Raw genomic sequence first — 22,540 nt, 5'->3', positions numbered from 1 at the left:
ATGCGCGCTCATAAAAAGAACGTTCATTGCGCGAAACGAGAGAAATAGAGACAAGAATGAGGGTGAAGAAAAAAAGGGGGGGGGGGGGGTCATGACAGCGGGATTGAATCTTTTTTTTCCCAAGAGGTATTAATTTAAAAGACGTAGGTAAGCTCTGTGCTGCCTCGTTTGATTCCGTTTACCGCCATTTCAACAGGCGGCTCGCTTTCTTTCAATTGCTTCAGTGGTAACAAAGACAACCAACAAAAAAAAATGTTGCGCCGTAATGCCGTATTATCAGTCAGTAATGTAACGTACGGTCGTTTCGTATCACGGCGTGCGATAATTCGCAAAAATTCTATTTTCACAATAGGACACGCGCGTCATGCTAATTGACGCAGATGTGTTCCTCCGCAGTAGGGCTGCAAATCGAAGTTTCTTACGGAAGCATTTTAGTTGTTTTTTAAATAATACAACGCTCGAAAGAATTCGAACGATACCATACAACGGCCGAACAAATACACTCTTCTTGGCATAAACGCAAAATAAAAATTTACTCGTGATACGTGTACAAGACAGTGCCCGTCTTGAACTTCTCTCGTTCCCTCTCTTTGTCTGAAAGCTGTACAGTTCGTATAATGTTTCGTTATCTAGGCCGTTTTCACACTTGGGGACAGCAGTCACCTTACACGAAATTATGAACGCCAGATTAATTTTTTTTCCTTACTAATTTTGAGCTGTAGTTCATAGTAATATTACACAGAAGGTAAACCCGCGTGTGTAGACAATGAATAAACTGTGTATTATCCTTCAAAAAGTGGGGCAACCATTTATTAGGCACCAAGTGAGAAACGCTACACAAGGGGAATGCATCGAGCATTCGTTTCTTTGTCAAGCACAGCCTAACGAAGCCAACAGAAAATGAAGCCAGGGAAAAAGTGACAATTAAGCCCTCTTAATGTGATAAGCCTGTTTAACGTGGACGCAAGCATTAGTAGAACCGGACAAGAAAGAGGAGGCGACTCAGTGGGACTGAGCTCGTTGTAGTGTAATTATACTGACCTGATGATTTCTCCCACCAGATTCTCGGAGCAGGAGACCCTTCTGCTTGGCAGTCAATGACAACGTTTTCACCGACCACCGAGGCTTTTTCTTTCGGCGCAACTTTCCAACGAGGAGGCACTGAAGAACGATAGACACAGGAAGGGAAGTGAGCAGTGTGTCCTCATTTACATCACACGTTCATTGTCGCTTCACTGTTCTTGTTGTACAACGGGAAAGCATTCCCGTAAGTTCGCCGGCTCGGCCTCCTGAAAGCTTTGTATGTATGTATGTATGTATGTATGTATGTATGTATGTATGTATGTATGTATGTATGTATGTATGTATGTATGTATGTATGTATGTATGTATGTATGTATGTATGTATGTATGTATGTATGTATGTATGTATGTATGTATGTATGTATGTATGCATGTATGCATGCATGCATGCATGTATGTATGTATGTATGTATGTATGTATGTATGTATGTATGTATGTATGTATGTATGTATGTATGTATGTATGTATGTATGTATGTATGTATGTATGTATGTATGTATGTATGTAAGCATTTATAGTTTTTATGATTTCATTTGTGAGAATTCTAAAATTATAACAAAAAATTATTATTGGCCGTCGTTCCACCTTCCGAACGTGAACGTCCAGCGAAGCTGTATCAAACACCACAAATGGGGCATGTTTTATTTTTAGTTAAGACTAATGTTAGAATAATCGCTTTGGGGTCGCGTTGTAGACCGTGGTTGGTTCCGTGACAATTTTCGACCATTTTCAGCAAGACGAATTTGTTCCTTTCGTCGGTCATTGTATTCACGCTGTTCTTCAGGTGTCTTTTAATTTCCGTGGTCTACCCATGGCAGTCTTACAATGAACATAGTGAGTTACTAGACGGGTCTCCCTTTCAGGGGCTGAAGCACTTTAGCGTCTCGGCGTGTTGGCGTGCATCGTGCATCGTCATCTGCTGTCGCGGCATGCATCGTCGTCTGCTCCATTTATTTGAGCGCAAGAGAGGGCGCCACCGCCTCAACGCTCACCGTGTGGCGAGAGAGAGCGAACGCGCGCGTTGACTATGGAAACGTTTTTTCTGCTATGAACGCTGAACTGCCAGCTCGCAAGGAACGAGAACGCGCCCTCGCCCGCGAGAGACAACGCCGACGCAGGCAGCGTCTGCTAGCGAGTGTCCTTACTGAAAAAAAACAAAGAAAAACCGACTAGACTGAAAAACCGCCCCTGCTCGCGCTGCACAACCGTTCACCGTAAAGTCTCTTTAGTTCACCGGCCACCCTGTATATATAGGCACTGGATCTTGACCAGCAATGTAGTGCCGGTGGGAGATTTCTTTTGTGCATAGTTGAACAATAAAGATTCGCAGCGTGCACGTTAACTAAAAGCGGACTGCGGGTCTCTGTGTCTAATTTTTCTTCCGTCTCTCATCGCCCCTTAGCAGTGATTTTGATGTGGTAAACACCGGCGCACACTGCATGCTTCGCCCCTCCACAGGTTTGACGATAGGGAAGCTGAAACACAGTTCCTTACATGCTTCGCCCCTTCCCATTTTGTTATATGTGAAAGCGGGAAACATACGCAGGGAAAAGGGAGGGCCGTTTGACGCCGTTCGAAGCCCTCGTGTGAAGTGCAAAGCAGCTCTAACCTAATCTTTACTGGGAACGCGTGGGAGGCTGTTCCCATTCTTCCCAGGCGCCTTACTATCCATCATGCGGTTTCGATGCTTGTTTTGTGGTTTTATTTATTGAAACGAATACGGAGCTCTATGCGGTACGCCTGACTGCAAAGATATATCGTTTGCCTTCAATTGTTAAAGCGGCCCTAAACAACCCAGAGGTCGAAATTTAGTTGTGGCGTTGCAGTTGTGCACGAGTCTACAGTGAACGCGTTCGTCGGCTCGTCTGTCCACCTCTCCGAATGTCCTTTCTCAGCGTCCGAGGAGAAAACGCAAGGAGCGCGCGCATCTGCTAGCGGAGGAGCACGCGAGCACGAAGGTCCGTTGGTGGTTTAGGGGCTTGGCGTTTTGTGTTCACGCCACGAAATTTTCCACAACGAGATGTATACAGTTTCGCTGTAAAAAAGAAAGCTTTCCCCAATTTTCTTTTACTGGACTACTTTAACTGGACTGCAATTTTCTTTACCTGGACTACTAAGAATCTACATGGGGTACTGCGAAAGCTGTCCCGAATAGCTATGCAAACACAGGGCGTTGAGATGAATGTTATCCAGGGAAGAAGAGTACCTTTAAGGCAACCTCAACGAAAGGCGCATCACGCAGTACAAATGCAAGCTGACAACGCGAAATGAAGCAGTTAACTCCAAACGACATAGAAATTTATAGAAATCATTTCGAGAATAACAAAGGAATGATGGGTCTCACAGCGTATTGTAGGCTCAGTGAATCTATTTTGCTCGCATTTATTTCGTCCTTGCGTATTTCTGTGTTGAAAGGAGCTATGACCTGGCAATCTACAGTGACAACAATTGTTGGGGTTTTACGTCCCAAAACCACGATATGATTATGAGGGACACCGGAGAGGAGGGAAATTTAGACCATCTGATGTTCTTTAACGCGCACATAAATCCAAGTACACGATCTTCGAGCATTCCGCCCCCACCGATATGCGGCCGCCGTGACCGGGATTCGGCCCCACGACCTCCTGAAAATCTATATATACAGTGACAGCGCAGACGGCTATACGTGCACCCGGCGACAAAAGTTTATGGGACATGGACTTTACGGCAAATGCATATTTCTACTTTGGGAACAAATAGACGAAGATTCTAATTTTCCCATGGGTTGCAAAAGCCGCTGATGGCTTGAAATTTTTTTATAGGCGATATTCCTAGCCTAAGCGGACAGCTTTTTTTGCAAATCTAGTGTCCCACTTTTCTTGCTGGGTGTACACGCCAACTACAGTTATTAGGTGTGCCAGTGTTTTGTGTTGTATTGAGGCGATGACGTCGTTAAAAAGAAAACCGAAGGCAGTTGACAACACCGAGAAAAGCCGTTTCTGCATTGAAAGCCTTGACTTCGAAAGCTGCCCCTATAAGACGCGTTAAAAAAATATAGTTTCAGGTAAACATAAAAAAAAGGTGAAGCGAATCCAAGAACGCACATCATTTCTCTGCGTAAGCAAAGCAGTCGATTGCATGAAGCGCTCGTTAATCTATTCACCTTCCCGCTAATCGCTTATGTAGTTAACGAGATACAAAGAGGCCTATGTGAAGGATCAGAGAGAAGCCTACGATAAAAAGTGAAGTAAAATTCTTAATGACCGCGAAAGCCTAACGGCTTAATTAATTACCTCTGGCCAACGACGCATGCATACTATGTTTTCTTTTTCATTGTGAAGCACTCATTGCGGCAGGATGTTTAATTAAGACGTTCCAATTTATCAAACGGCCGCTTCTTAAACCACGCCTAATTGCTGCCTGGAGAGAGGGAACAAAAAGAAAGCAAACCCAGACAGATTCGTAAAACGTGTTAAGTATAGCAAGGTGAAATTGGGACGTTTCCAAACTTGTTTAAAATCAGCATAAAGAACCGGTGAAAAAAAATATGAGCCACAAGACCGCCCCCATCAGTGTACTTTAAAAAAAAAGAGATGTAATTATAGAATGAATTTTAGAATGAACCGTATAGGCCAGAAAAAAAGAACGGCCACTTTTTGACTGTTTGCACAGTTCTGGAAAGGCCTTCAGAGGTACGAATGCCATGAAATCATTCCAGAAATGGGCAACTAAATAAAACACCGTGTTTTTTTAGTAGCTTAAAAAATTCCCACACCTATGCCGATTTCGTGATTTACCGGACACTCTCAAAGATATGGCGTCATAGAGCATGCACCGCGAGGAAAACAATCAAGACGACGCCTAAGGATCTATACAAGCCACCGAATAAACGTTGGACGCAACAGAGGGATTTAGTACCAGCGCCCACAAGCGGCTCGCGTATGCAAGCTCTTGCGTTCTATTGTAATCTCCTTCGGTGCAGCTGGCGAACAGAAGAAAGCGGGTATAGCGCAAAAGAACACAAGAACGCTGGCATCCAACGGCTAGGGGTCCTCGGCACTATACAGCTCTCTAATGCTCACAGCACGGAGCTTGGAAAGGTCAGCGAAGTCTGGTAGACCAAGCCCAGACCGCGGCTTTAGCCAACAGCTTTCTAGACTGAGAAAGGTGCCCACCTAGGGCGAAAAAAGAACCGTTTCTCACCGTTTCTTTCAATACCTTGTTCACCTATCGGACGCTTGAGAGCAACTCAATAGCAGTGCGCAAGCGTTACGTCACGTGGCTTTTTTTTTCGGACTTCGCGGCCTTTCTTTGGCACACGAAGCATAAAAGGGACTACGTTAAACGTATCACACAGGAAAAAATCAGTCGGCGGTGTCTGAGGGTGCTCTGCAACTCTGCGCACATGGTTTGGATCTTCAGCTAATAATTTAAAAAGTTAGGTAATTAAACATAATGAATGATTTAATTAAGGGGAAATAACAAGTAGCCTGTAGTAACTGCGGGCTGGTGCGAATTGGTATGCGTTCGGTTCGATTGCTTCCGGCGCGTCTTTTATTTTTAAATTCTTGGCTCAAGGGACGTAGGGACGACTTGTATAATGTGTTACACATTGCCGGAACAAAATGATCAACTATCTTTCGAAAACAATGGTTAGTGTACGACGACCATTGTACCGAGAAATTGGCACAAGTCCGTGAAGATGCAATATAGAAAGACACAAGAGGCCGAATCGATAAATTTTTTTCTCTCGTGATCTCTGCGCTTTCGGAATACGGGACATGGTGGGATTGGAATACAGATGTAATTTATGACATAGATTAAGAAGGAACATATCTCAACAGGAGAAAATATTGATATCAGAACCAAGTGAGACATGCCTCTAGCTCCAATCAGATTCGATTTAACGATTGCAGGATGTACAGACGGGTCCACTGTTAAAGGGAACACTTGCGTGCAGGGCATGTTTGAATTTCGCTCTCTCGCAAAAGCACAGTGGCTTAGATTTGCATGATGGTGGTTGACACTTCGGCCTCTTTTTGACAGACCTCGTGCAAGTGTATGAACAGTGTTTTCCTGTCCACTTGCTGTTAGAGGGCCAGCAAAATGAAAGGTACTCGTTGGAGTGTTCCCTTTAACAGTGGACCTGTACAGTACATGCTCTAATGATTTCCTACAATATAACAACTACTCAGATTTAAACTATTCAAAGATCATTACACGCTTACTGACGTAGGCTGCCGCTATAAAGACGTTATTATCTCAATGTCTCAGTTTTTAAAAGCGCGCGATTCAGTTATTCGAAACAGGGGTATAAGCAACAGCTATATGAAAAGCAGCTCTGCTGTAGTGAGGCAAATCATAGAGCTTACCTGATCGTGCATAGTAACGCGTTCAAATGTTAAGCACAAAAAAAATAGCAAAAAAAAAAACGTCTAAGGCTACTTCAAAACTGCATAGACCTGGTGTTCCAATATTGTGAACTCTAAAAAAGTATGTAAAAGGAAATAACAACTGGTAAGCCTCTTACTGCCTACTACAGTTCCAACTTTAACGAGTTTTCTCGTCAGCTCGTTAAGCTGTCGCGACCGTCTCTAACGCAGTCTTCAGTGTACTGAGGAGCCTGCCAGGAATTTCCAGTAACGTCAAGATTAATCGCACGTGATGAAAAGAAAACACAGATAGAAAAATATGAATAAATATATGCGCGAGGCTTGAAGAGGCGACACCAAGACAAAAGCCAATAAACGTTTTAACAACGAGCGAACGTGAAAGAGAGACAGACATTGTGCGAGCAGCGCGGCAGAGTGACGTGAGGAAGGCGTGTAGCGACGACAACCTCCTAATTTCGTTAATCGTGGGAAAACGAAATTATCAGCCGCCTCCAGAAGCCCACAAGAAGCGCCGGTGTGGCGTATAGCTTCTCAGAACGCACTTGGCTGCAGACTCGCAAAGCACGTCGGTACTAGCGCCGTGGCTTGACGGTGACGCGGTAATCTCTTAGCAGAAGCAGCAGCAGCGCTGCCGTCGCTGCACCGCATGCTAAGCAGCGTGATAGGAGCGTAGTGCGCGAGGCAAGGGAGCAACGATAGAGACATTTACCGAAGAGCAGAGGAGGGGGGAGTGACGCAGTTATAGAGTGAGAGGGACAAAAAGCTCAAGATCTGTCGGCGACAAAGAATGGGTAGGAATAACGGACAAGTTTTGGCCACATGGCGTTATATATAACTCGGTTACGCAGGTATGCTTCACCCTTCCTTCACCCCCCCCCCCCCCTTTTTTTTTCCCCACCCCTACAGCTTACATACTTATAAGCCGCAGACCACGTTCTTTCGTCGGAACAAAAGGAGTTAGGAAGACTGGAAGCGAAGGAGAGAAAGGAAAGTTGGTGCAAGTGGTTTCCTAACTCGGTCACTGTCGAGGACATGTCGCGGTAGCTGGAGCTGGGAACAAAGACGTGCGAAGCCTGTATGTGTGACAGAAGCTAGACTACACGTCTCTCCAGCGCTCGGGCGAAAGACGAATACAGACAGGGCATAGGGGTTAGTAGTGACCTTTGCCGTAATGGGAGTCTGATGAAGCAACACTGGGTTGGTGAACTGAAGAAGTCGAAGACAAAATCAAATTATATGAGTGCCTGGAGAGTTAATTATGAAGAAAACTGCTTCTTTGCAGGCACAGACACAGACATTATTACACATGAGAGTGGAATACGTCTTGTTTAATATAAATAATTTTTTTTGCGCATTCAATACTATAAGGTTTCCTTTCTCTTCTTTTCCCATGAGTACATAATTAAGCTATTCTTGACTCAGTATTGGTCGAAAAGAACTGCCATAACATGTCCTCCTTGACTTTTTGTGCGTCAAATGTGCTTCGCCTTTAACCTTAATTTCGCATCTCCATGAGGTGACCAATGCGCCAATTTTCAAATAGTAGATAATGATCATAGGCGTGCGCAGGGTCCCCCATCAGGGGGGGGGGGGTGCAGCGTGCGACCACGACCATTTGATCAAAGTACCTGCTTCTTCCCAAGTGACGCATCCCCCTCTCTTCCCTCCGGCATCCCTTCATGCTCTTTTGCCCAACGGAGCCGTCCGACGCGTTTCACCTCTGCTTGAACCGCGCCCATCGGCGGCTTTCGCTCGCACATAGAACATGCGACACGCAGGGCGATGTTATCGATTTGGACTTTATACGGACGGTGACGGCGACGGCTGCGGCAAAAATGCGCCTCGAGTGTCCATGTAGATGCTATCGCAATAAAAAACGAGCCTACAAGAGACACGGGAGCTCTTACGAATCATTAGCGTCACATTTCCTATGTAGAAAACCATTATCAAGCACACTTGCTCACCGTTCACGACCATGTTGGAAGAGTAGTTTGCCGACGCAGCCGAGTTGGATGCGACGCACGTGTATTCGCCCCGATGGTTGAAGCCCACCTAAACGAAGCAATCAAAGCAACAAGATGTGACAGTGACGCATGATTTACGCAATAAACATTCGTGCTGGTAGTAGGAATCACTGGAATACGTTGTGTAACTACAGTCTCAAGCTCTACAGCCTCCTATGTGGATTCTACAGTGCCTTTAGTGTTTTTATGTCTAGATGGCGCCGTATGCGCTTGCGTTAGCGGCGATGCGTTCCGCTGTATCACCAAATGGCACGCAATGCGCTCCGTTACAGCGTTAGCGTTACGTATACAGTAAGGTACATTACGACTAGGCCTGATGAGCACGCATAGGCATTACACTCATTCCCATAGAAACGTACATATATATATTCAAGCAGCAAGTGATATCACAGCTCTGCATATTTCTTTTCTGAAAGCGTCCGTATACTGCATAAGTTTACATATTGCGTTATATGGAGGTACTGCTTATGCGTGATCGCTTGTAGGTTTACAATGGACAGGCGCACATGTCCCACCCTGTCAGCATTCTTTTGCCTCTTCTTTATTTCTTTTAATCCCTTTACCCCAACGCAGCGTAGCAAATCGGACGCGTATCTGGTTGACCTCCCTGCCTTTCCTCCTCCTCCTCTTTCTTGTTTATGAGAATTCTACTGAAGTATTAATCAGAATGTTTCGCTTAGTTTAAGGTGATAAGGTGAATGCCACCACACCTGTCCCCTTTAGCTGCCTTCTTACATGCAGTTTGAATAATTGTGGTATATTTTATTATTGCTGAGCTAGAGGATTATAAACTTACTGCTTAAGGTAATTCAATTTATTTCTCAATGTTCAGCGATATCCAAAATAAATTGGTGACCTAAGTCAATAAAATACTCGATAGTTAGATGTTATATAATTAATATACATGACTCAATCATCCTTTTAAGCGTAGTGAACGTTAATTAAGACCACTTTTCTGGCTGCAGGTACATACATACTAGTATATATAAACTATATATAAATAGGATATTCCATGGAATCGGCTCTATTTCTTCATTTACGATAAAAAACTAAGCTAGTTGATATGGATTCACACTTAGGGCTGTGCAGCGTTCACAAAAATTCACAAAAATGAAGGAAGTACGAAATATGGATGGATAGAAGAACTTTATTGTCTCTCCGGCAGATTAACGGCCCGGCCTCAGGTCTCCCATGTCGCGACGTCAAGGCCTTGCCTCTCCGCCGCTTCACGGGCCTGCTAGTGTGCCCAGAGTGCGCAAGACTTTTGTCCTTCGTCATTTCGTCCTTCGTGTATTGAGATTGACTGAATCTATGCTTTCACGGTTTACGCACAAAAGAACAACTCGCCCAGCTTTCTATCCTTATTCGGCTCTATTCGGTTTCGTCGACACATTGTGCCAAATGCTGACCTCTTTGATGAAAAGCGTGGAGGAGAACTCGTTGCTAGACTCGACCTTGACGTCTCTGCCGTCGGGTGCGAGGGGAGCTCCATCTCGAAGCCATCGGATCCGGACGGGACTGTCCCCTTCCAGCACCGAACAGGTGACGATGGCGCGCATGCCTTCCTTCAAGTTGGCAGGGAACGAGAAGGGACCCACCACAGGAGCCACTGGGGAAGGAAGAAAACGGTTAATCATTTCCCCCACTGCTATAATCATAATTATCATCGTCAATCTAAACAGCTTTTATAAAGGTCATTTTAGAGAGGTTGGCATTACGGGTGATAATAATAATAATAATATCTGGGGTTTAACGTCCCAAAACCACGATATGATTATGAGAGACGCCGTAGTGGAGGGCTCCGGAAATTTCGACCACCTGGGGTTCTTTAACGTGCACCTAAATCTAAGTACACGGGCCTCAAACATTTTCGCCTCCATCGAAAATGAAGCACGCTAATACTTGCCTCTCCGAGTAACAGTGAACAGCAACGTTGTGAGTGTTCAGGTGATTGACCAGCAATATGACAAATACTTGAGCACCACAATGACGGACTAAAGTATTTTAGGCGGAGGGATGGACAACCAGTCGATGGACTGACAAACATACCTACGCACATACATACATACATACATACATACATACATACATACATACATACATACATACATACATACATACATACATACATACATACATACATACATACATACATACATACATACATACATACATACATACATACATACATACATACATACATCATCATCCTGTCTACGCCCACTGCAGGGCAAAGGCCTCTTCCATGTTCCGCCAATCAACCCTGGTCCTGTGCTTTCTGCTGCCGCGTTATACCTACAAACTTCTTAATCTCATCTACCCACCTAATTTTCTGTCTCCCCCTCACGCGTCTGCCATCTCTTGGAATCCAGTCAGTCAGTTACCCTTAATGACCACCGGTTATCCTGCCGACGTGCTACGTGCCCGGCCCACATACATACATACATACATACATACATACATACATACATACACACATACATACATACATACATACATACATACATACATACATACATACATACATACATACATACATACATACATACATACATACATACATACATACATACATACATACATACATACATACATACATACATACATACATACATACATACATACATACATACATACATACATACATACATACATACATACATACATACATACATACGGACAGACAAAGCGTGTTTCTTCAAAGGCACTTCGCCAATACACTTCGCTACGAAACATGCAAATGGAAAAAAAATCAATTGAATTGTGGCCCCAGAATTGTGGCTAAAGAGAACACCTGTCCATCGCGTTCATTGGTGCGAAGGTACCGAACCGGCTGGCCCGTTTTCTGAGTGCCCGAATTACCCGAGTGTGTTCGCTTCACGTATTCCTCAAAAACAATTATTCGGGGCTTATAGGCACACAGCGTTTCGTCGTCGCGTATTCTCCCCAGACAGTGGCTCTCCCTTTCATTACACGACTCTTTCTGCGCGCAGGAGACGTCATTAGGCAGCGAAGGCCCACCACGTGTACCCTCGGCAGGCCTGGCTGTAACGCGTACCGCCGCCCGACGAGCTCTTGCATTAGCATGCCGGGTAGAGAGGGTGCCCCAGAAAGGGAGGGGAACCTTTTTAGAAGAGATAAGGGTGGCGCCGACTACGCCGTGACGGCGGCTTGTGCCGGTCGCCCAGCTTAACCAGGCGAGGCCCTCATGAAAGGAACGCGGCAAACGCGCCTGTGCTGCGTAATCCTAGCGTGGTTTTTGTTTTATGCGGCCTTTCCGCTTCTTCTGGCCTGTTTCCTCCCAGTCCCTGTAACATATTCATAACTAGGCTCTATACTGATTGCTCATTAGTGGGGGAAGTGACAGTTTCCCGGAAGAAAGAAGATGCGCCGAAAGTGGCTCGCATTACGGGAGATGCATATATAAAATATACGAGGCCGATAAGTACAGCCCCGCTTCGTGGGCGGTAACTTCGCGAGTTTCGTGCAGCGTGCGTGAGCAGGCGCCGCCGGTAATTACTAGCCGTTATCAACGTAGCTAATAGGGAATACTGACAACTCGATAACTCGAAGCATATGGTTATAAGAAACAGGAAACTGTCGTTGAGGTTAACTACGCAATATTGCACGTGCGGAGCTTATAATGCACTCTTTTCCGGGACGCACGACTTTTCGTTTGTGCAGTTTTGCGTGTGGCACGGGTATGACTTCTAAAGACAACGGCAATCGACGGTGGCGGTGACAACAAGCATGTAAAATCGACGGTGTGATTTCTACTTGTGTCGTTTTGCCCATTCTTTGGTTCTGCATAGGCGCTGAACGACTGCAGTTTAGGGAAACGTCGAATATGATGCAATTTGCAACTGTTATGCGACCGTCCTTACGCGCATGCGTCTATGGTGAGTATTAAAGGAATGCTGCGCCCTTTGTACTCCACGAAACAAACATTTAAATCTATTTGCCCTGAGTTGATTATGAAGGCGGTTGTGTACAATGCAGCATGTCGCGTCAGCAACCACGAAAAAAAGACTGGACAACGTACTCTCGAAGCCCTTAATGCTACGATGAAGAGTTGCGAAGAACTAGCAAGTGACGCACGCGAAAAACGTATCAGTGCCCTAGGTTTGCTTAGAACTTAGCATGAACTATAAGCTTAAGCAAACGGTAGGGGAGGGGAAGGGGGGGGGTTACACATTGCGATGCGGACACGCTCATGTAATTTTCCGTGTTTTTTTGTAGTCATGCGATGTATTGAGCGGTCCTCTAAGCGCACATGTTCGGGAAGTGCATGGCTCTTGCCTGTCGAATGCATTCCCGACATATTATAGAATATTTGAGCATCGTAAACGCGAAGACTTGTACACAGACCTCCTTGGTATCATGCTTCCTATGCTATGCTCACGCATTGCTAAGTTTTAATGAACTTCAATGACAACGTGTACTCAAAAATATTTTTAAGGGAACTAGTCAAACCGTCGTCAAAACATCTGTTTTTCGAGCTCAAGAAACACTTCAATCAATAAGTTTCCTTGAACATAAAGTTTCAGTCGTGCCTTGGAAATTTGAATGCTTACTTTGTATTCAAAAGTAAACGACATATGTATGTTTATGTACAGCGTTAGAATCCCAATATTTTCTGTGAGATTCTTCAGCGTGCCGTGATAGAGAAAGTTGCCTGGATGACGTACTAACTCGGATCTTTTGTACTTCGAAACACGGATGGTGTATGACACGACCTTCTCAAGCTTCTAGGCATACAAAGTACAGTATACGGGAGACACGTATGCATGTTACCCACGTAGACATCAACGTATGCACTGAGCACGTTAAGTTAAGAATGTTGCATAGATAAGTGAGATCCATGCGGGCTGCAGGTCGAACCTCCCAAGTGCATTATTAGAGTTAATGCGATGAATGTATTTAAATACGTTTACATAATCTACGCAAATTTAAGACTTTGAAACGCTCGTTTTTACAATTTTCAAGTGTCTGTCGAAACACAGCAATAATTGTTGGGGTTTAATATCACTAAACCACGATATGATAATGACGGACGCCGAAGTGGAGGGCTCCGGAAATTTCGACCACCTGGGGTTCTTTAGCGTGCACCTAAGTGCACGGACCTCAAGCATGTCCATCTCTATCAAAAATGCAGCAGGAGCGGCCGATATTCGAACCCGCGACCTCCGGGTCAGCAGTCGAGCACCATAACCACTAGACCACCGTGGCGCGTTGTCGAAATATGTCAAGAGAGGCAACAAATAAAGAGAGATTGTGGTGTAATAGTAGGAACATTCGGCTGCTGTGCTGCATGACAAAAATTCAGTGACACTATTGGACACTCGAACTTGTTTCTAATGAAGTGGTTCGAAACGAGGTGACACTGGAATCTGCCTACCGCAGTTTGCCTGAAATAAGCCAATGAATAAATTGAATTCTGGGACTCTAAGAACACATAAATATTTATAAAGCACGCCGTAGTGTAAACTATCCAATAATTTTGACCACCTGGGAACATTGACGCGCACATATAGTATACATATAGTAGTACACCGGTGTTTTTGCATCTCGCCTTCATCGAAATAAGGCCAGTGTGGCTGGTAATCAAAATCGTGCACTCGTGCCTCAGAGCGACACGTTACAGCCGCTAAACCTGGTTGTGGTGAGCCTGAGCCAAAGGATTATTTGCATTTTTGCCTCATTCAGCGGCCTCGCCCTTATTGGTCACGTATTAGAGTTCAAGATCTGCCGACATCTGCACAAAATACTGAGCGCTAATCTTATATCCTCTGATAAATAAACTACACAATAGGCAATATTTTGTTCGACGTGTAATATGGAATTTATACATGTTCAAGCCACAGCGTAGGCAGTTCTTGGCTCGCCACAATGCGGACCCACCACCAGTACGCGTACCAAATCAAATACAAGAGACAAACACCGCTGCGACTTCTGAAAACAGTCTTTGTACAGAAAAAAAGTAAATACCTTTTGTAGCAGTAAAAAGTTAGGAACGTTTGTTTACGTAGGCCTAAGCTTGGTATTATATAGCGCCCAGCCTCCATTTTTTAGAGATCCGACGCGAACGGGTCAGTCATACATTTTCGATCCTGCTGACTTAATAATGCTGCATAGCCTACTACTGTCTGTGCTTTTCGCATTCGTCTATTGTTGGTAGAGACCGGATAACAATAGACAAATAGCATTATACGCGGCACGTTACGGGTGGCAATACGCATCGCTCGGCCTTCAGCACAGTACTCGATAGATGGCGGTGCGAGCGCTCGTGTATTAATGCGCGTCAGCGACGGTTCGTATCGATAATGTCTTTCGCAAACTTTCAATCGACTTCCTGTCAGTGTGTTCTCGCCGGACGCTGCTTTCGCCTCGCCATCGGACACTCCGAAGCAAACAAGAATGTATAATATAAACAGGGAGGGGAATGCGACGAAGGAAACAAAAAAGAACAAAAACAAACGGAATGGGGCCTTCAACTCTGCCGCTTCCTGCAGCACAAGCGACGCATCTAAAGTATAATGCAGCCGACGGGCTGTCGTCCGCGAGGCCATCTTTCAAAGTTTTTCCCGCCGCGTCGTCCGCAGCTTCGCATCTTACGCTGGGCGCGCACTGTTTGCCCGGCCGCGACAGTTCGTCGCATGCCGGACGCGGAAGCGAGTTTCGCCCGAGTTTCTGTTCTTTCTTTTTTTTCACCGCCTCTTCTTCGCATCAAAGAATGAGTGAGAGAGAATGCATAAATTACGGACCGGCTATCTCGAAGAGCAGGCAGTCGTTTTAGCGAAGAGAGAGAAAAAAAGTTCCTTTCTTTCTTTTTTCACGTAGAAATAATACAAAACCACTTTGCTGATTCTTCGCATTATACCGTGCCACGTTCGTTCCATTCTTCTCGCGCATCCCGCATGGTGGTGGTCGCCCACCATTGCTTCGTTGCGTATGCGTTGTTGAGCGCATGCGGCGCGATGAAAGCGCGATTGCGAACAACGAAGGCAAGAAAACTTAGTTACGAGAAAGAAAAAAAAAAACATTATAGGAACAAGAGGGAACTATATAAAGCATTTTTTTTTTCCAATGCCGTGTCTGCATTCGTTTCTTGCTGTTCGCTATCCATTTCCGGGCATTCTCCCGCAGCCGGCACCACGAATGTTTTTGATTACTCGGGACGGGTGGCGTCGGTGGTTTCTAGTGAAGGGGGAAGGCAGGGTCTCTATGGATGGTGTGGGCATCCGCGCGTTCATTCTCGTCTTCTGCGCGCGTAGCGCCGTAAATATTTGAAATGCCACGCCGCCGCAGAGCCCATTCGTCTGCGCGCCTGCGTCAGACATTGAAAATTGCCTTCGCCGCCGCCCCACGAATCAGCCCAGCGTGCCCGCGTGGCCGAGCGCAACACGGCGACTGCAGCTTTGTCGGGTGGTTGTAGGAAATAAAGGGGGAGGGGTAGCGGAGAGAAGGTGGGGGTGGGGGTAAGGCGGAATGACCTATGACAGGTGGAAGCAGGCAGGTATTCGGCTCGCGAGTGAAAGTGGGGGTGGGGAGGAGGGGAGAGAAAGTTATCTGGACGAGAAGTCGCATAGCGCGGGCCGTTGTTCTTTGAATCGCCATGGCGCGGTAATTAAGTCCTTCATGCTTAATGAAGATTTTGATGCCTGTTGTGTGTATTGTCACCGCTAACGTTGCTTTTAAGGGGACGTAGTTCTGTTCGAATACGCAAAAAAGTGCTGCACCAGGAGGCAAAGAGAGAGACGAATAAACATCGTCGGACTTAACGAAAGTTGAAACGCTTGATAATTACGAAAAAAAATTGAAATTAATAGACCTGCTTCTGAGAAATAAGAAATTCTGAAGCGTCTTCATTCAGGAATGTGCACGAGTGCGAGAAGATCGTATTAACCTTTTCTTTCTTTCCTTCTTTTTTCTTTTTTTGGAAGTGAGAAAGTTGTCAGGAGCGTGAGTTTCTCAAACTCATTTCTTACGCATTCTGTTCGATATGTATAGCATACGGATGCTGAAACGTACTCTGTGTCATTCCGATGATTCCATTATACCTGTATTTCCACAGGCTTTAATTTTTTATCTTTAAATCTCTATAAATTTCCTGCAGTATAATTTACAATATTCTACGCGAGAAAAAGACAGAGAACTATATTTAGTTCAAAACATACTGAAATTTCTAGTATGCAGTGGTGCACCGATGGAGGCGTGCGTGTGTGTGTGTGTGCGCGCGCGCGCGCGGGGGGGGAGGGGGAGGGGGGGAGGGGGCTTTAGGAGCACATAATAAAGAACCTCAGGTGGTCAAAACTAACCCGGATTTTATCACTACGGCGTGCTCTATCATCATATCGTGATTTTGGCATGTAAAACTCCAGCACTTATTTGTCATCTGTCGACTTTGACAGCACGGTTTACAGGTACGAAGCATCTGGATATGTGGGCAGAACTGCCAAATAGCCCTTCTCTCATTTCTTACCGCCTTGTGTGCATATGCTTAATCATTGTGAGTGCGACGTTACTTAACCAGGCTTCCAAGTGTAAGAGACAAAAAAAGATAAAAGGGAAGCAGCCAAACCTAAATTTTCGCCCCTTTCAACCCACAGACGTTAATCGCCTCATAAATAATTTAACCTTCGGAGCGTCCGTAGCGAAAATTTTGAAACCGGGAACAATTTTTGTAGTGTGCGTACAATGAGGTGTCCTCCAACATTCTCAATTCATGAAAGGGAAATAGTTTAGTAACATCATACTTAAATAATACAATGGGCTGTACATGTCGTTCTCTGGTAACGTGTTGATTGCATCTAGGGGAAATACCAGTCATATATAACGAAACAAACAAACATAAAAAAGCCTTGACTACGCGGCAGTTCTTGGAGTCAATGACATTTCTAGCAGCATCAACAACAACAACCCAAAAATAAACGGAAGAGAGAAAGAGAGAGAGAGAGAAAATACCTCTCCACCACTTTATACTGGAAAGTATGGTAAGTGGACAAATACAAGTGAAGAAATGAGCTACTAAGCAAGACAGAAAAGTACGTAATAGAAAAAAATGAGAAATGAAGAGGCTTTGAAAGAGGCTGACTTTTTAGAAGTTAATTTATCAAGGCGAAGGCCTGCTTGTCTGTTACTGACACTTCCACTGTGTGGGCCAGCCGAGAGATTAATTTCCTGCAGAGGACGACATTGCTCGCACTAAGCATCCTTCTTAGGCGCTGTTATTCATGCTTTTCCGTGTAAAGAACAACAAACACTAGCTGTCGTAAGCCCATCGCAGTTCCGCAAGAGAACAGTCTACGCTGGAAGTGGCGTAGACTGTTCTCAGTGGCATTCTTGATGTTTTCGCTCAAAAGTGCAACAGCCCATCGTATACGCAAAGGATTTCGACGAGCGGCATCCACTAAAACGATGCCATATTGAGAGTGTTTCGCGAAAATGTGTTCATCATTCCACAAGCGTACGACGTGTGTCTTAGGGGCGAAGCACCTCAAGTCTCGGCTTGTCGGCGTCTCATGTCATCGTCACGGTAAATCAAGTTGTCAAACTATGATAAAAAACAAGCATATAATTAGTCAAAACTGATTCAGAATAAACTAACACGATTTAAACTACCTTAAAATAGAGGAATAATCAGAATTTAATTACATTAATTAACTGAAATTGGTTAAATTCCGTCTCAAAATTGGTTTCGAATGCAAAGTTTTCTCCTGTAAAGCATACTTCGTAGCATGTTGCGGTGTGTAACACGAAGACAACTTACGGCAAGTCTGCCTTTCATTTAAATGATTAAAACCGGTTCAACGCAAGAGAGGGAGCCACCGCCTCAGCAAGGGCGCGATTGCTCCTCCCACCGGCGCTTTTCCGGCGCCCAATCACCGCGCGCCGTGTGGCGAGAGAGAGCGAACGGTGCGCTTTGGCTTCGGAAACGCTCATTCTGTGTTGGCGCTGCGCCGTGCTCCTTACTGGGTTGCAGAAATAAGTGCCTTTTTCTTCTTCCTTCACAACCACTAACAACAGCATTCTGCGATGGACGCTGAACTGTAAGCTCACAAGGAGCGAGAACGCGCGCTCGCCCGCGAAAGACAACGCCGACGCAGAGCCGATAAAGCTGAAACACCGGCGCACACTGCATGCTTCGCCCCTCTCTAGGTTTTACGTTAGTGGAGCTGAAACACTTGCCAAGCTTCGTTGCTTCAAAAGTTTCTTTTTTGCTTTTTTTTGTTTTACGACCAGGAGCAGCGATAGGATTTTTTAACTGGGAAGGGGGGTGTGATGCAGAAAAAAGCTTATGCGTTGTGTTTCGATATGGAGAGTAAGGAGGGGGGGAGCCCGGCAATAATTTGCCCCTTGCCCTCCTAATGCTTGCTACGCGGTGCTTGTCGCCAGAAAATTTTGATTTAGGTGAGGACAAGCTTAGTGCAAAAAGTCGCACTGTCTGTTACGCATTTGCCTGAGACCACGTACTCGAAGACGAAAGCCATCTTTTTTTTTGGTCTCAGTAGATTACATTCATCCCCCTTTCCCAAAGCTTTCTCACCCAGCGTGGTTTTGCTCTGCGTCCGGGATAGGCCCACACATTTGACCAAGCGAATATGCCATGTGACGTCGTCATCATGTGAAGTCACGTTATGCGACGTCATGATGACGTCACAAAATTCGGAGTCCTGTGACGTAATACTGACGTCATAGAGTGACGTCATCGCATAGTGATTTTTTGCATCACTCGCGTTGATGCTGACGCCAACGGTCACTTTTTCGCGTTTGATGAGGCATCTAAGGCTTTTGCTTTTAATAAGACGGAATGTTGGGCGGGTTACAATAGATACACCTCATGGTCGCTGCAGCACGACAGACAGAGACGGATGGAAAAAGAACAAAGCGCGCACTGGCTGTCAACAGGAGCTTACCAAAACGAAACATATGGCGAATCTTCATACGACCAACCCCCAGCTCCTTGGCACACGCGGATATACTATCAGAAACCATCTTCACAATTGCAAATAGTGCTCTGCTAAGTGCACCTTTTTGCGGTTGATATCTTTGCCGTGGCTGATTATCAAACAGAATAAACAAATCACTTAGGCTTCTGTCATCAGTGAAGAATACCTTTTAATATAGACGGGGCGTCAGAATGAGGTCACGAATTTTATTGCATTTCAATAACTTCGGTCTGAAAAGCCCCATAAAAGCAACTAAATTGAATATTTAATTATTTTCCAATGCTGCTCAATTCTTCTCTTTCATTTACTACACGGGCAATATCAATATCAGTGACGTCTCTAAGAGACAGTGCGGATATACCGAGCGTTGTCGGCACCACTCCGTCGCTTTTGCGATACATTTATACCCTGGCGGTAAGGAAGATACACACACTAGTCCAAAGACAGTGTCATCCACCAAAAATGCATACCTTGTGGTCTTCATTAGAGCACAGTAAAGACTAGAATGCCATTCTTCAAATCGCTAATGTCGCGAATTTTTGCCGACCGTGTGCCACCAGAGTGACCTAGACCCTCGTCTTTATAAAGCCCGCACTGGGCGGATGATGTGTGAATCATTGTTGTATGCCTTCCTCACCGTTTTCTTCTTCTTTTTAGAGGCGCAAGCACCGAGTGACGTTCTTGTTTCTCTTCCAAGAACTTCCGGTCGAACACTTACGAACGGTTCTCCGGTTTTCCTAATATTCCGAAAATTTGTTTTAAATAATAAAGCTGCCACGAAATGGATAGTTCTGGTTCAATTTAAGAGTTATATATGATACATATGATATCGGAAAGTAGCTTTACTTAAGATAAGGGCCGATTAGCTGCCAGGATAATTAAATGAAGTCAATTGAATGAGATCGTTGAAACAGCATACGGTTTTCTTTTGAGCAGTTGAGATCGTTGCGGCACCTGTCGGAGCAAATCTCAATTACGCTATTCTTTCTACATGGCCTCCGAGATCCACTTTGGCAGCGCGACGAAACACGAAGTTAAGCCAAGGAATACATCAGGGCACACAAACGCCGACGTGCGAGTGCTACTACGAGACACTAAGCCAAGGATTAGGGCCACCTCCAATTTTCTTCCTTTCTTACCCGTTCCTTCTCTCTTTCTTCTCTCTCCTGTTTAAGTGAGCGGACATGGGAGTCTCTTTCAAAAGATAATTGCGCTCCTTTTTCTCATTGTGTAGCGTTTATGTTTACACGAGTAGTAATAACAACGGCGCCACCGGCGTCTCGACAAAGTGTAGCGAGTCGCTGTGGTCGGGAGGCACTCACCCATGACGGTGACGTAGAGGTCCTTTGAGGCAGACTTCCCCGCAGGGCCCGTGGCCACACACCGGTAGCCGCCTTCGTCCCCGCTCCTCTCCACCCGGTGAATAGCGAGCGTGCCGTTCCGGAACACGCTCTGGCGCTTGCTCTGCGGCAACCTTGCGTCCCCTGTGTTGCACGCGTGAAAAAAAAAAAAAAAAAGTTTGGAAAGCCTGTTAGAGAGGTACTATTCTCCGTTTCATACATCAAGTGCAACGCTATGGAAACTAAGCCAGACTTCTTGCAGTAGATGCATTTGCATCAAGAGATAGTTCAATAATTTTACCACCCGTAATGTATTTTTTTTCGTTTTTAGAGTGATTAATTAATGAATATGCCTTGTGTCTTAGAAATAAGCAAACCCCGTTTTTTTATATGGTTTTTAATCAGTTGTTCTGGACTCGCTTAACGCCTCTTTGGCCTCTGCGATCAGTTTCGATAGCGCGCCATTGCAGCCAATCGTGGAGGCCCACGTTTACAAAGACGAAATCCCAACGCGATGACGCGCAGACTTTCACCTGTTGTTGACCGAACGTTTTGCCTAGCTTCCACAACGTTGTACCAGACGTATGAAACTGAGTGAAGTTGATTTTCCTGCTACACGCTAAGTGCTGGAGGATGTCAGCACCCGGTCACCGAAGAACCGCTGCTATCTGAAGTAACGGTTAATGAACATACACCACTGAAGCAAAGCAATATCTGCTGTTTGCTTTAGCCCCAGGAAACCTAGACATCACTCACCATCATAGAACAATAGATGCTGCCTGCAGATTTCCCCTAATGCGTGGAGGGAACACTTAATGCGACCTAAATGAATAGCAAAATCAGTATATAGCGAAAGTAATCAAGGCAAGTGTTAGTAGGAAGCCACATAGCAAGCGTTCTTTTTTTTTTCGGACGGGCACGCCCCTGACCGTGAAGCGGGGGCTGGGTAAGTGAGAGTAACTGAGTGTGTTTCATCCTAGGTATATAATAAATAGACATAAATTTTTGGAGCGGAACGTGCGCGGTGTGCCACTTCCCGGTTACGCCCCTGATAGTAGGACGCAGTTATCGCTCGAAAGTTCAGGCAGGCATGAAGGTCGGTGGGCTGGCTAAAAATAAAATGTGATGAAGGCTACAGGAGATATCCCGTTGCTGTTGCCTAAACGATGTATATAGACTATAACAGCCGAGTGGTGACCTTGGAAAAGAAAGATAATAATATATGCAGTAATATAGAAGATTGAGGAAAATTGCTCACTTGTGATAAACTGACCATCGGCTTTTGTATGCCTATGCTTCGTGCTTGTGCTGCTTTTTTTTTATGCGTGTTTCTTTCCTACCTTTTGCGTACTTCCCAACTTCATATCACCCTAAATACATCATCTGTAGCAGCAAGTCCGGTATTTATTACATCTGTCCTCTTCAATTCCATTAAACTCTCACTCTCATAAGCTGGAAAGTCATATAATGCATAATATTAAAGAAAAAATAGGCCGTCGTTTCATATAAAATAACCTCCTTGGATATTTACGTTTGACGACGACTAACACATCTCATCATTTTTTCAAGACTAACCATCTTGGCAGATGTATGTATGGTCACGCGCCAGCACGAAAGCAACTTCTGGCAGCTTCCTCAAATGAAACGGTAGAGAATGTACGCGGTGCGCTGCACAATAATTGAAGGCGAGCCTTGATGGCACGCTTTGGCTTGTTATATTGTTCCCCAATGACGGCCTAGCTAATATATTTTTATAAAGTATTAAGAATAT

At 45.0% G+C, this 22,540-nt stretch overlaps 1 protein-coding gene across 1 annotated transcript in view; it reads right to left on the bottom strand.

Annotated features, from left to right (window-relative positions):
• LOC119381695 (Down syndrome cell adhesion molecule homolog) overlaps positions 1-22,540 on the bottom strand; it is a 282,436-nt gene that overhangs the window by 40,004 nt on the left and 219,892 nt on the right. Inside the window, 4 exon segments of the mRNA XM_037649466.2 lie at positions 1,042-1,161; positions 8,421-8,508; positions 9,890-10,089; positions 20,752-20,913. Of these exon segments, the coding sequence (XP_037505394.1) occupies positions 1,042-1,161; positions 8,421-8,508; positions 9,890-10,089; positions 20,752-20,913 (570 nt within the window).

This window comes from Rhipicephalus sanguineus, chromosome 2 (genome assembly GCF_013339695.2).
Source record: "Rhipicephalus sanguineus isolate Rsan-2018 chromosome 2, BIME_Rsan_1.4, whole genome shotgun sequence".
Classification (NCBI taxonomy): Eukaryota; Metazoa; Arthropoda; class Arachnida; order Ixodida; family Ixodidae; genus Rhipicephalus; species Rhipicephalus sanguineus.
This window is presented reverse-complemented; position numbering and strand designations above follow the sequence as displayed.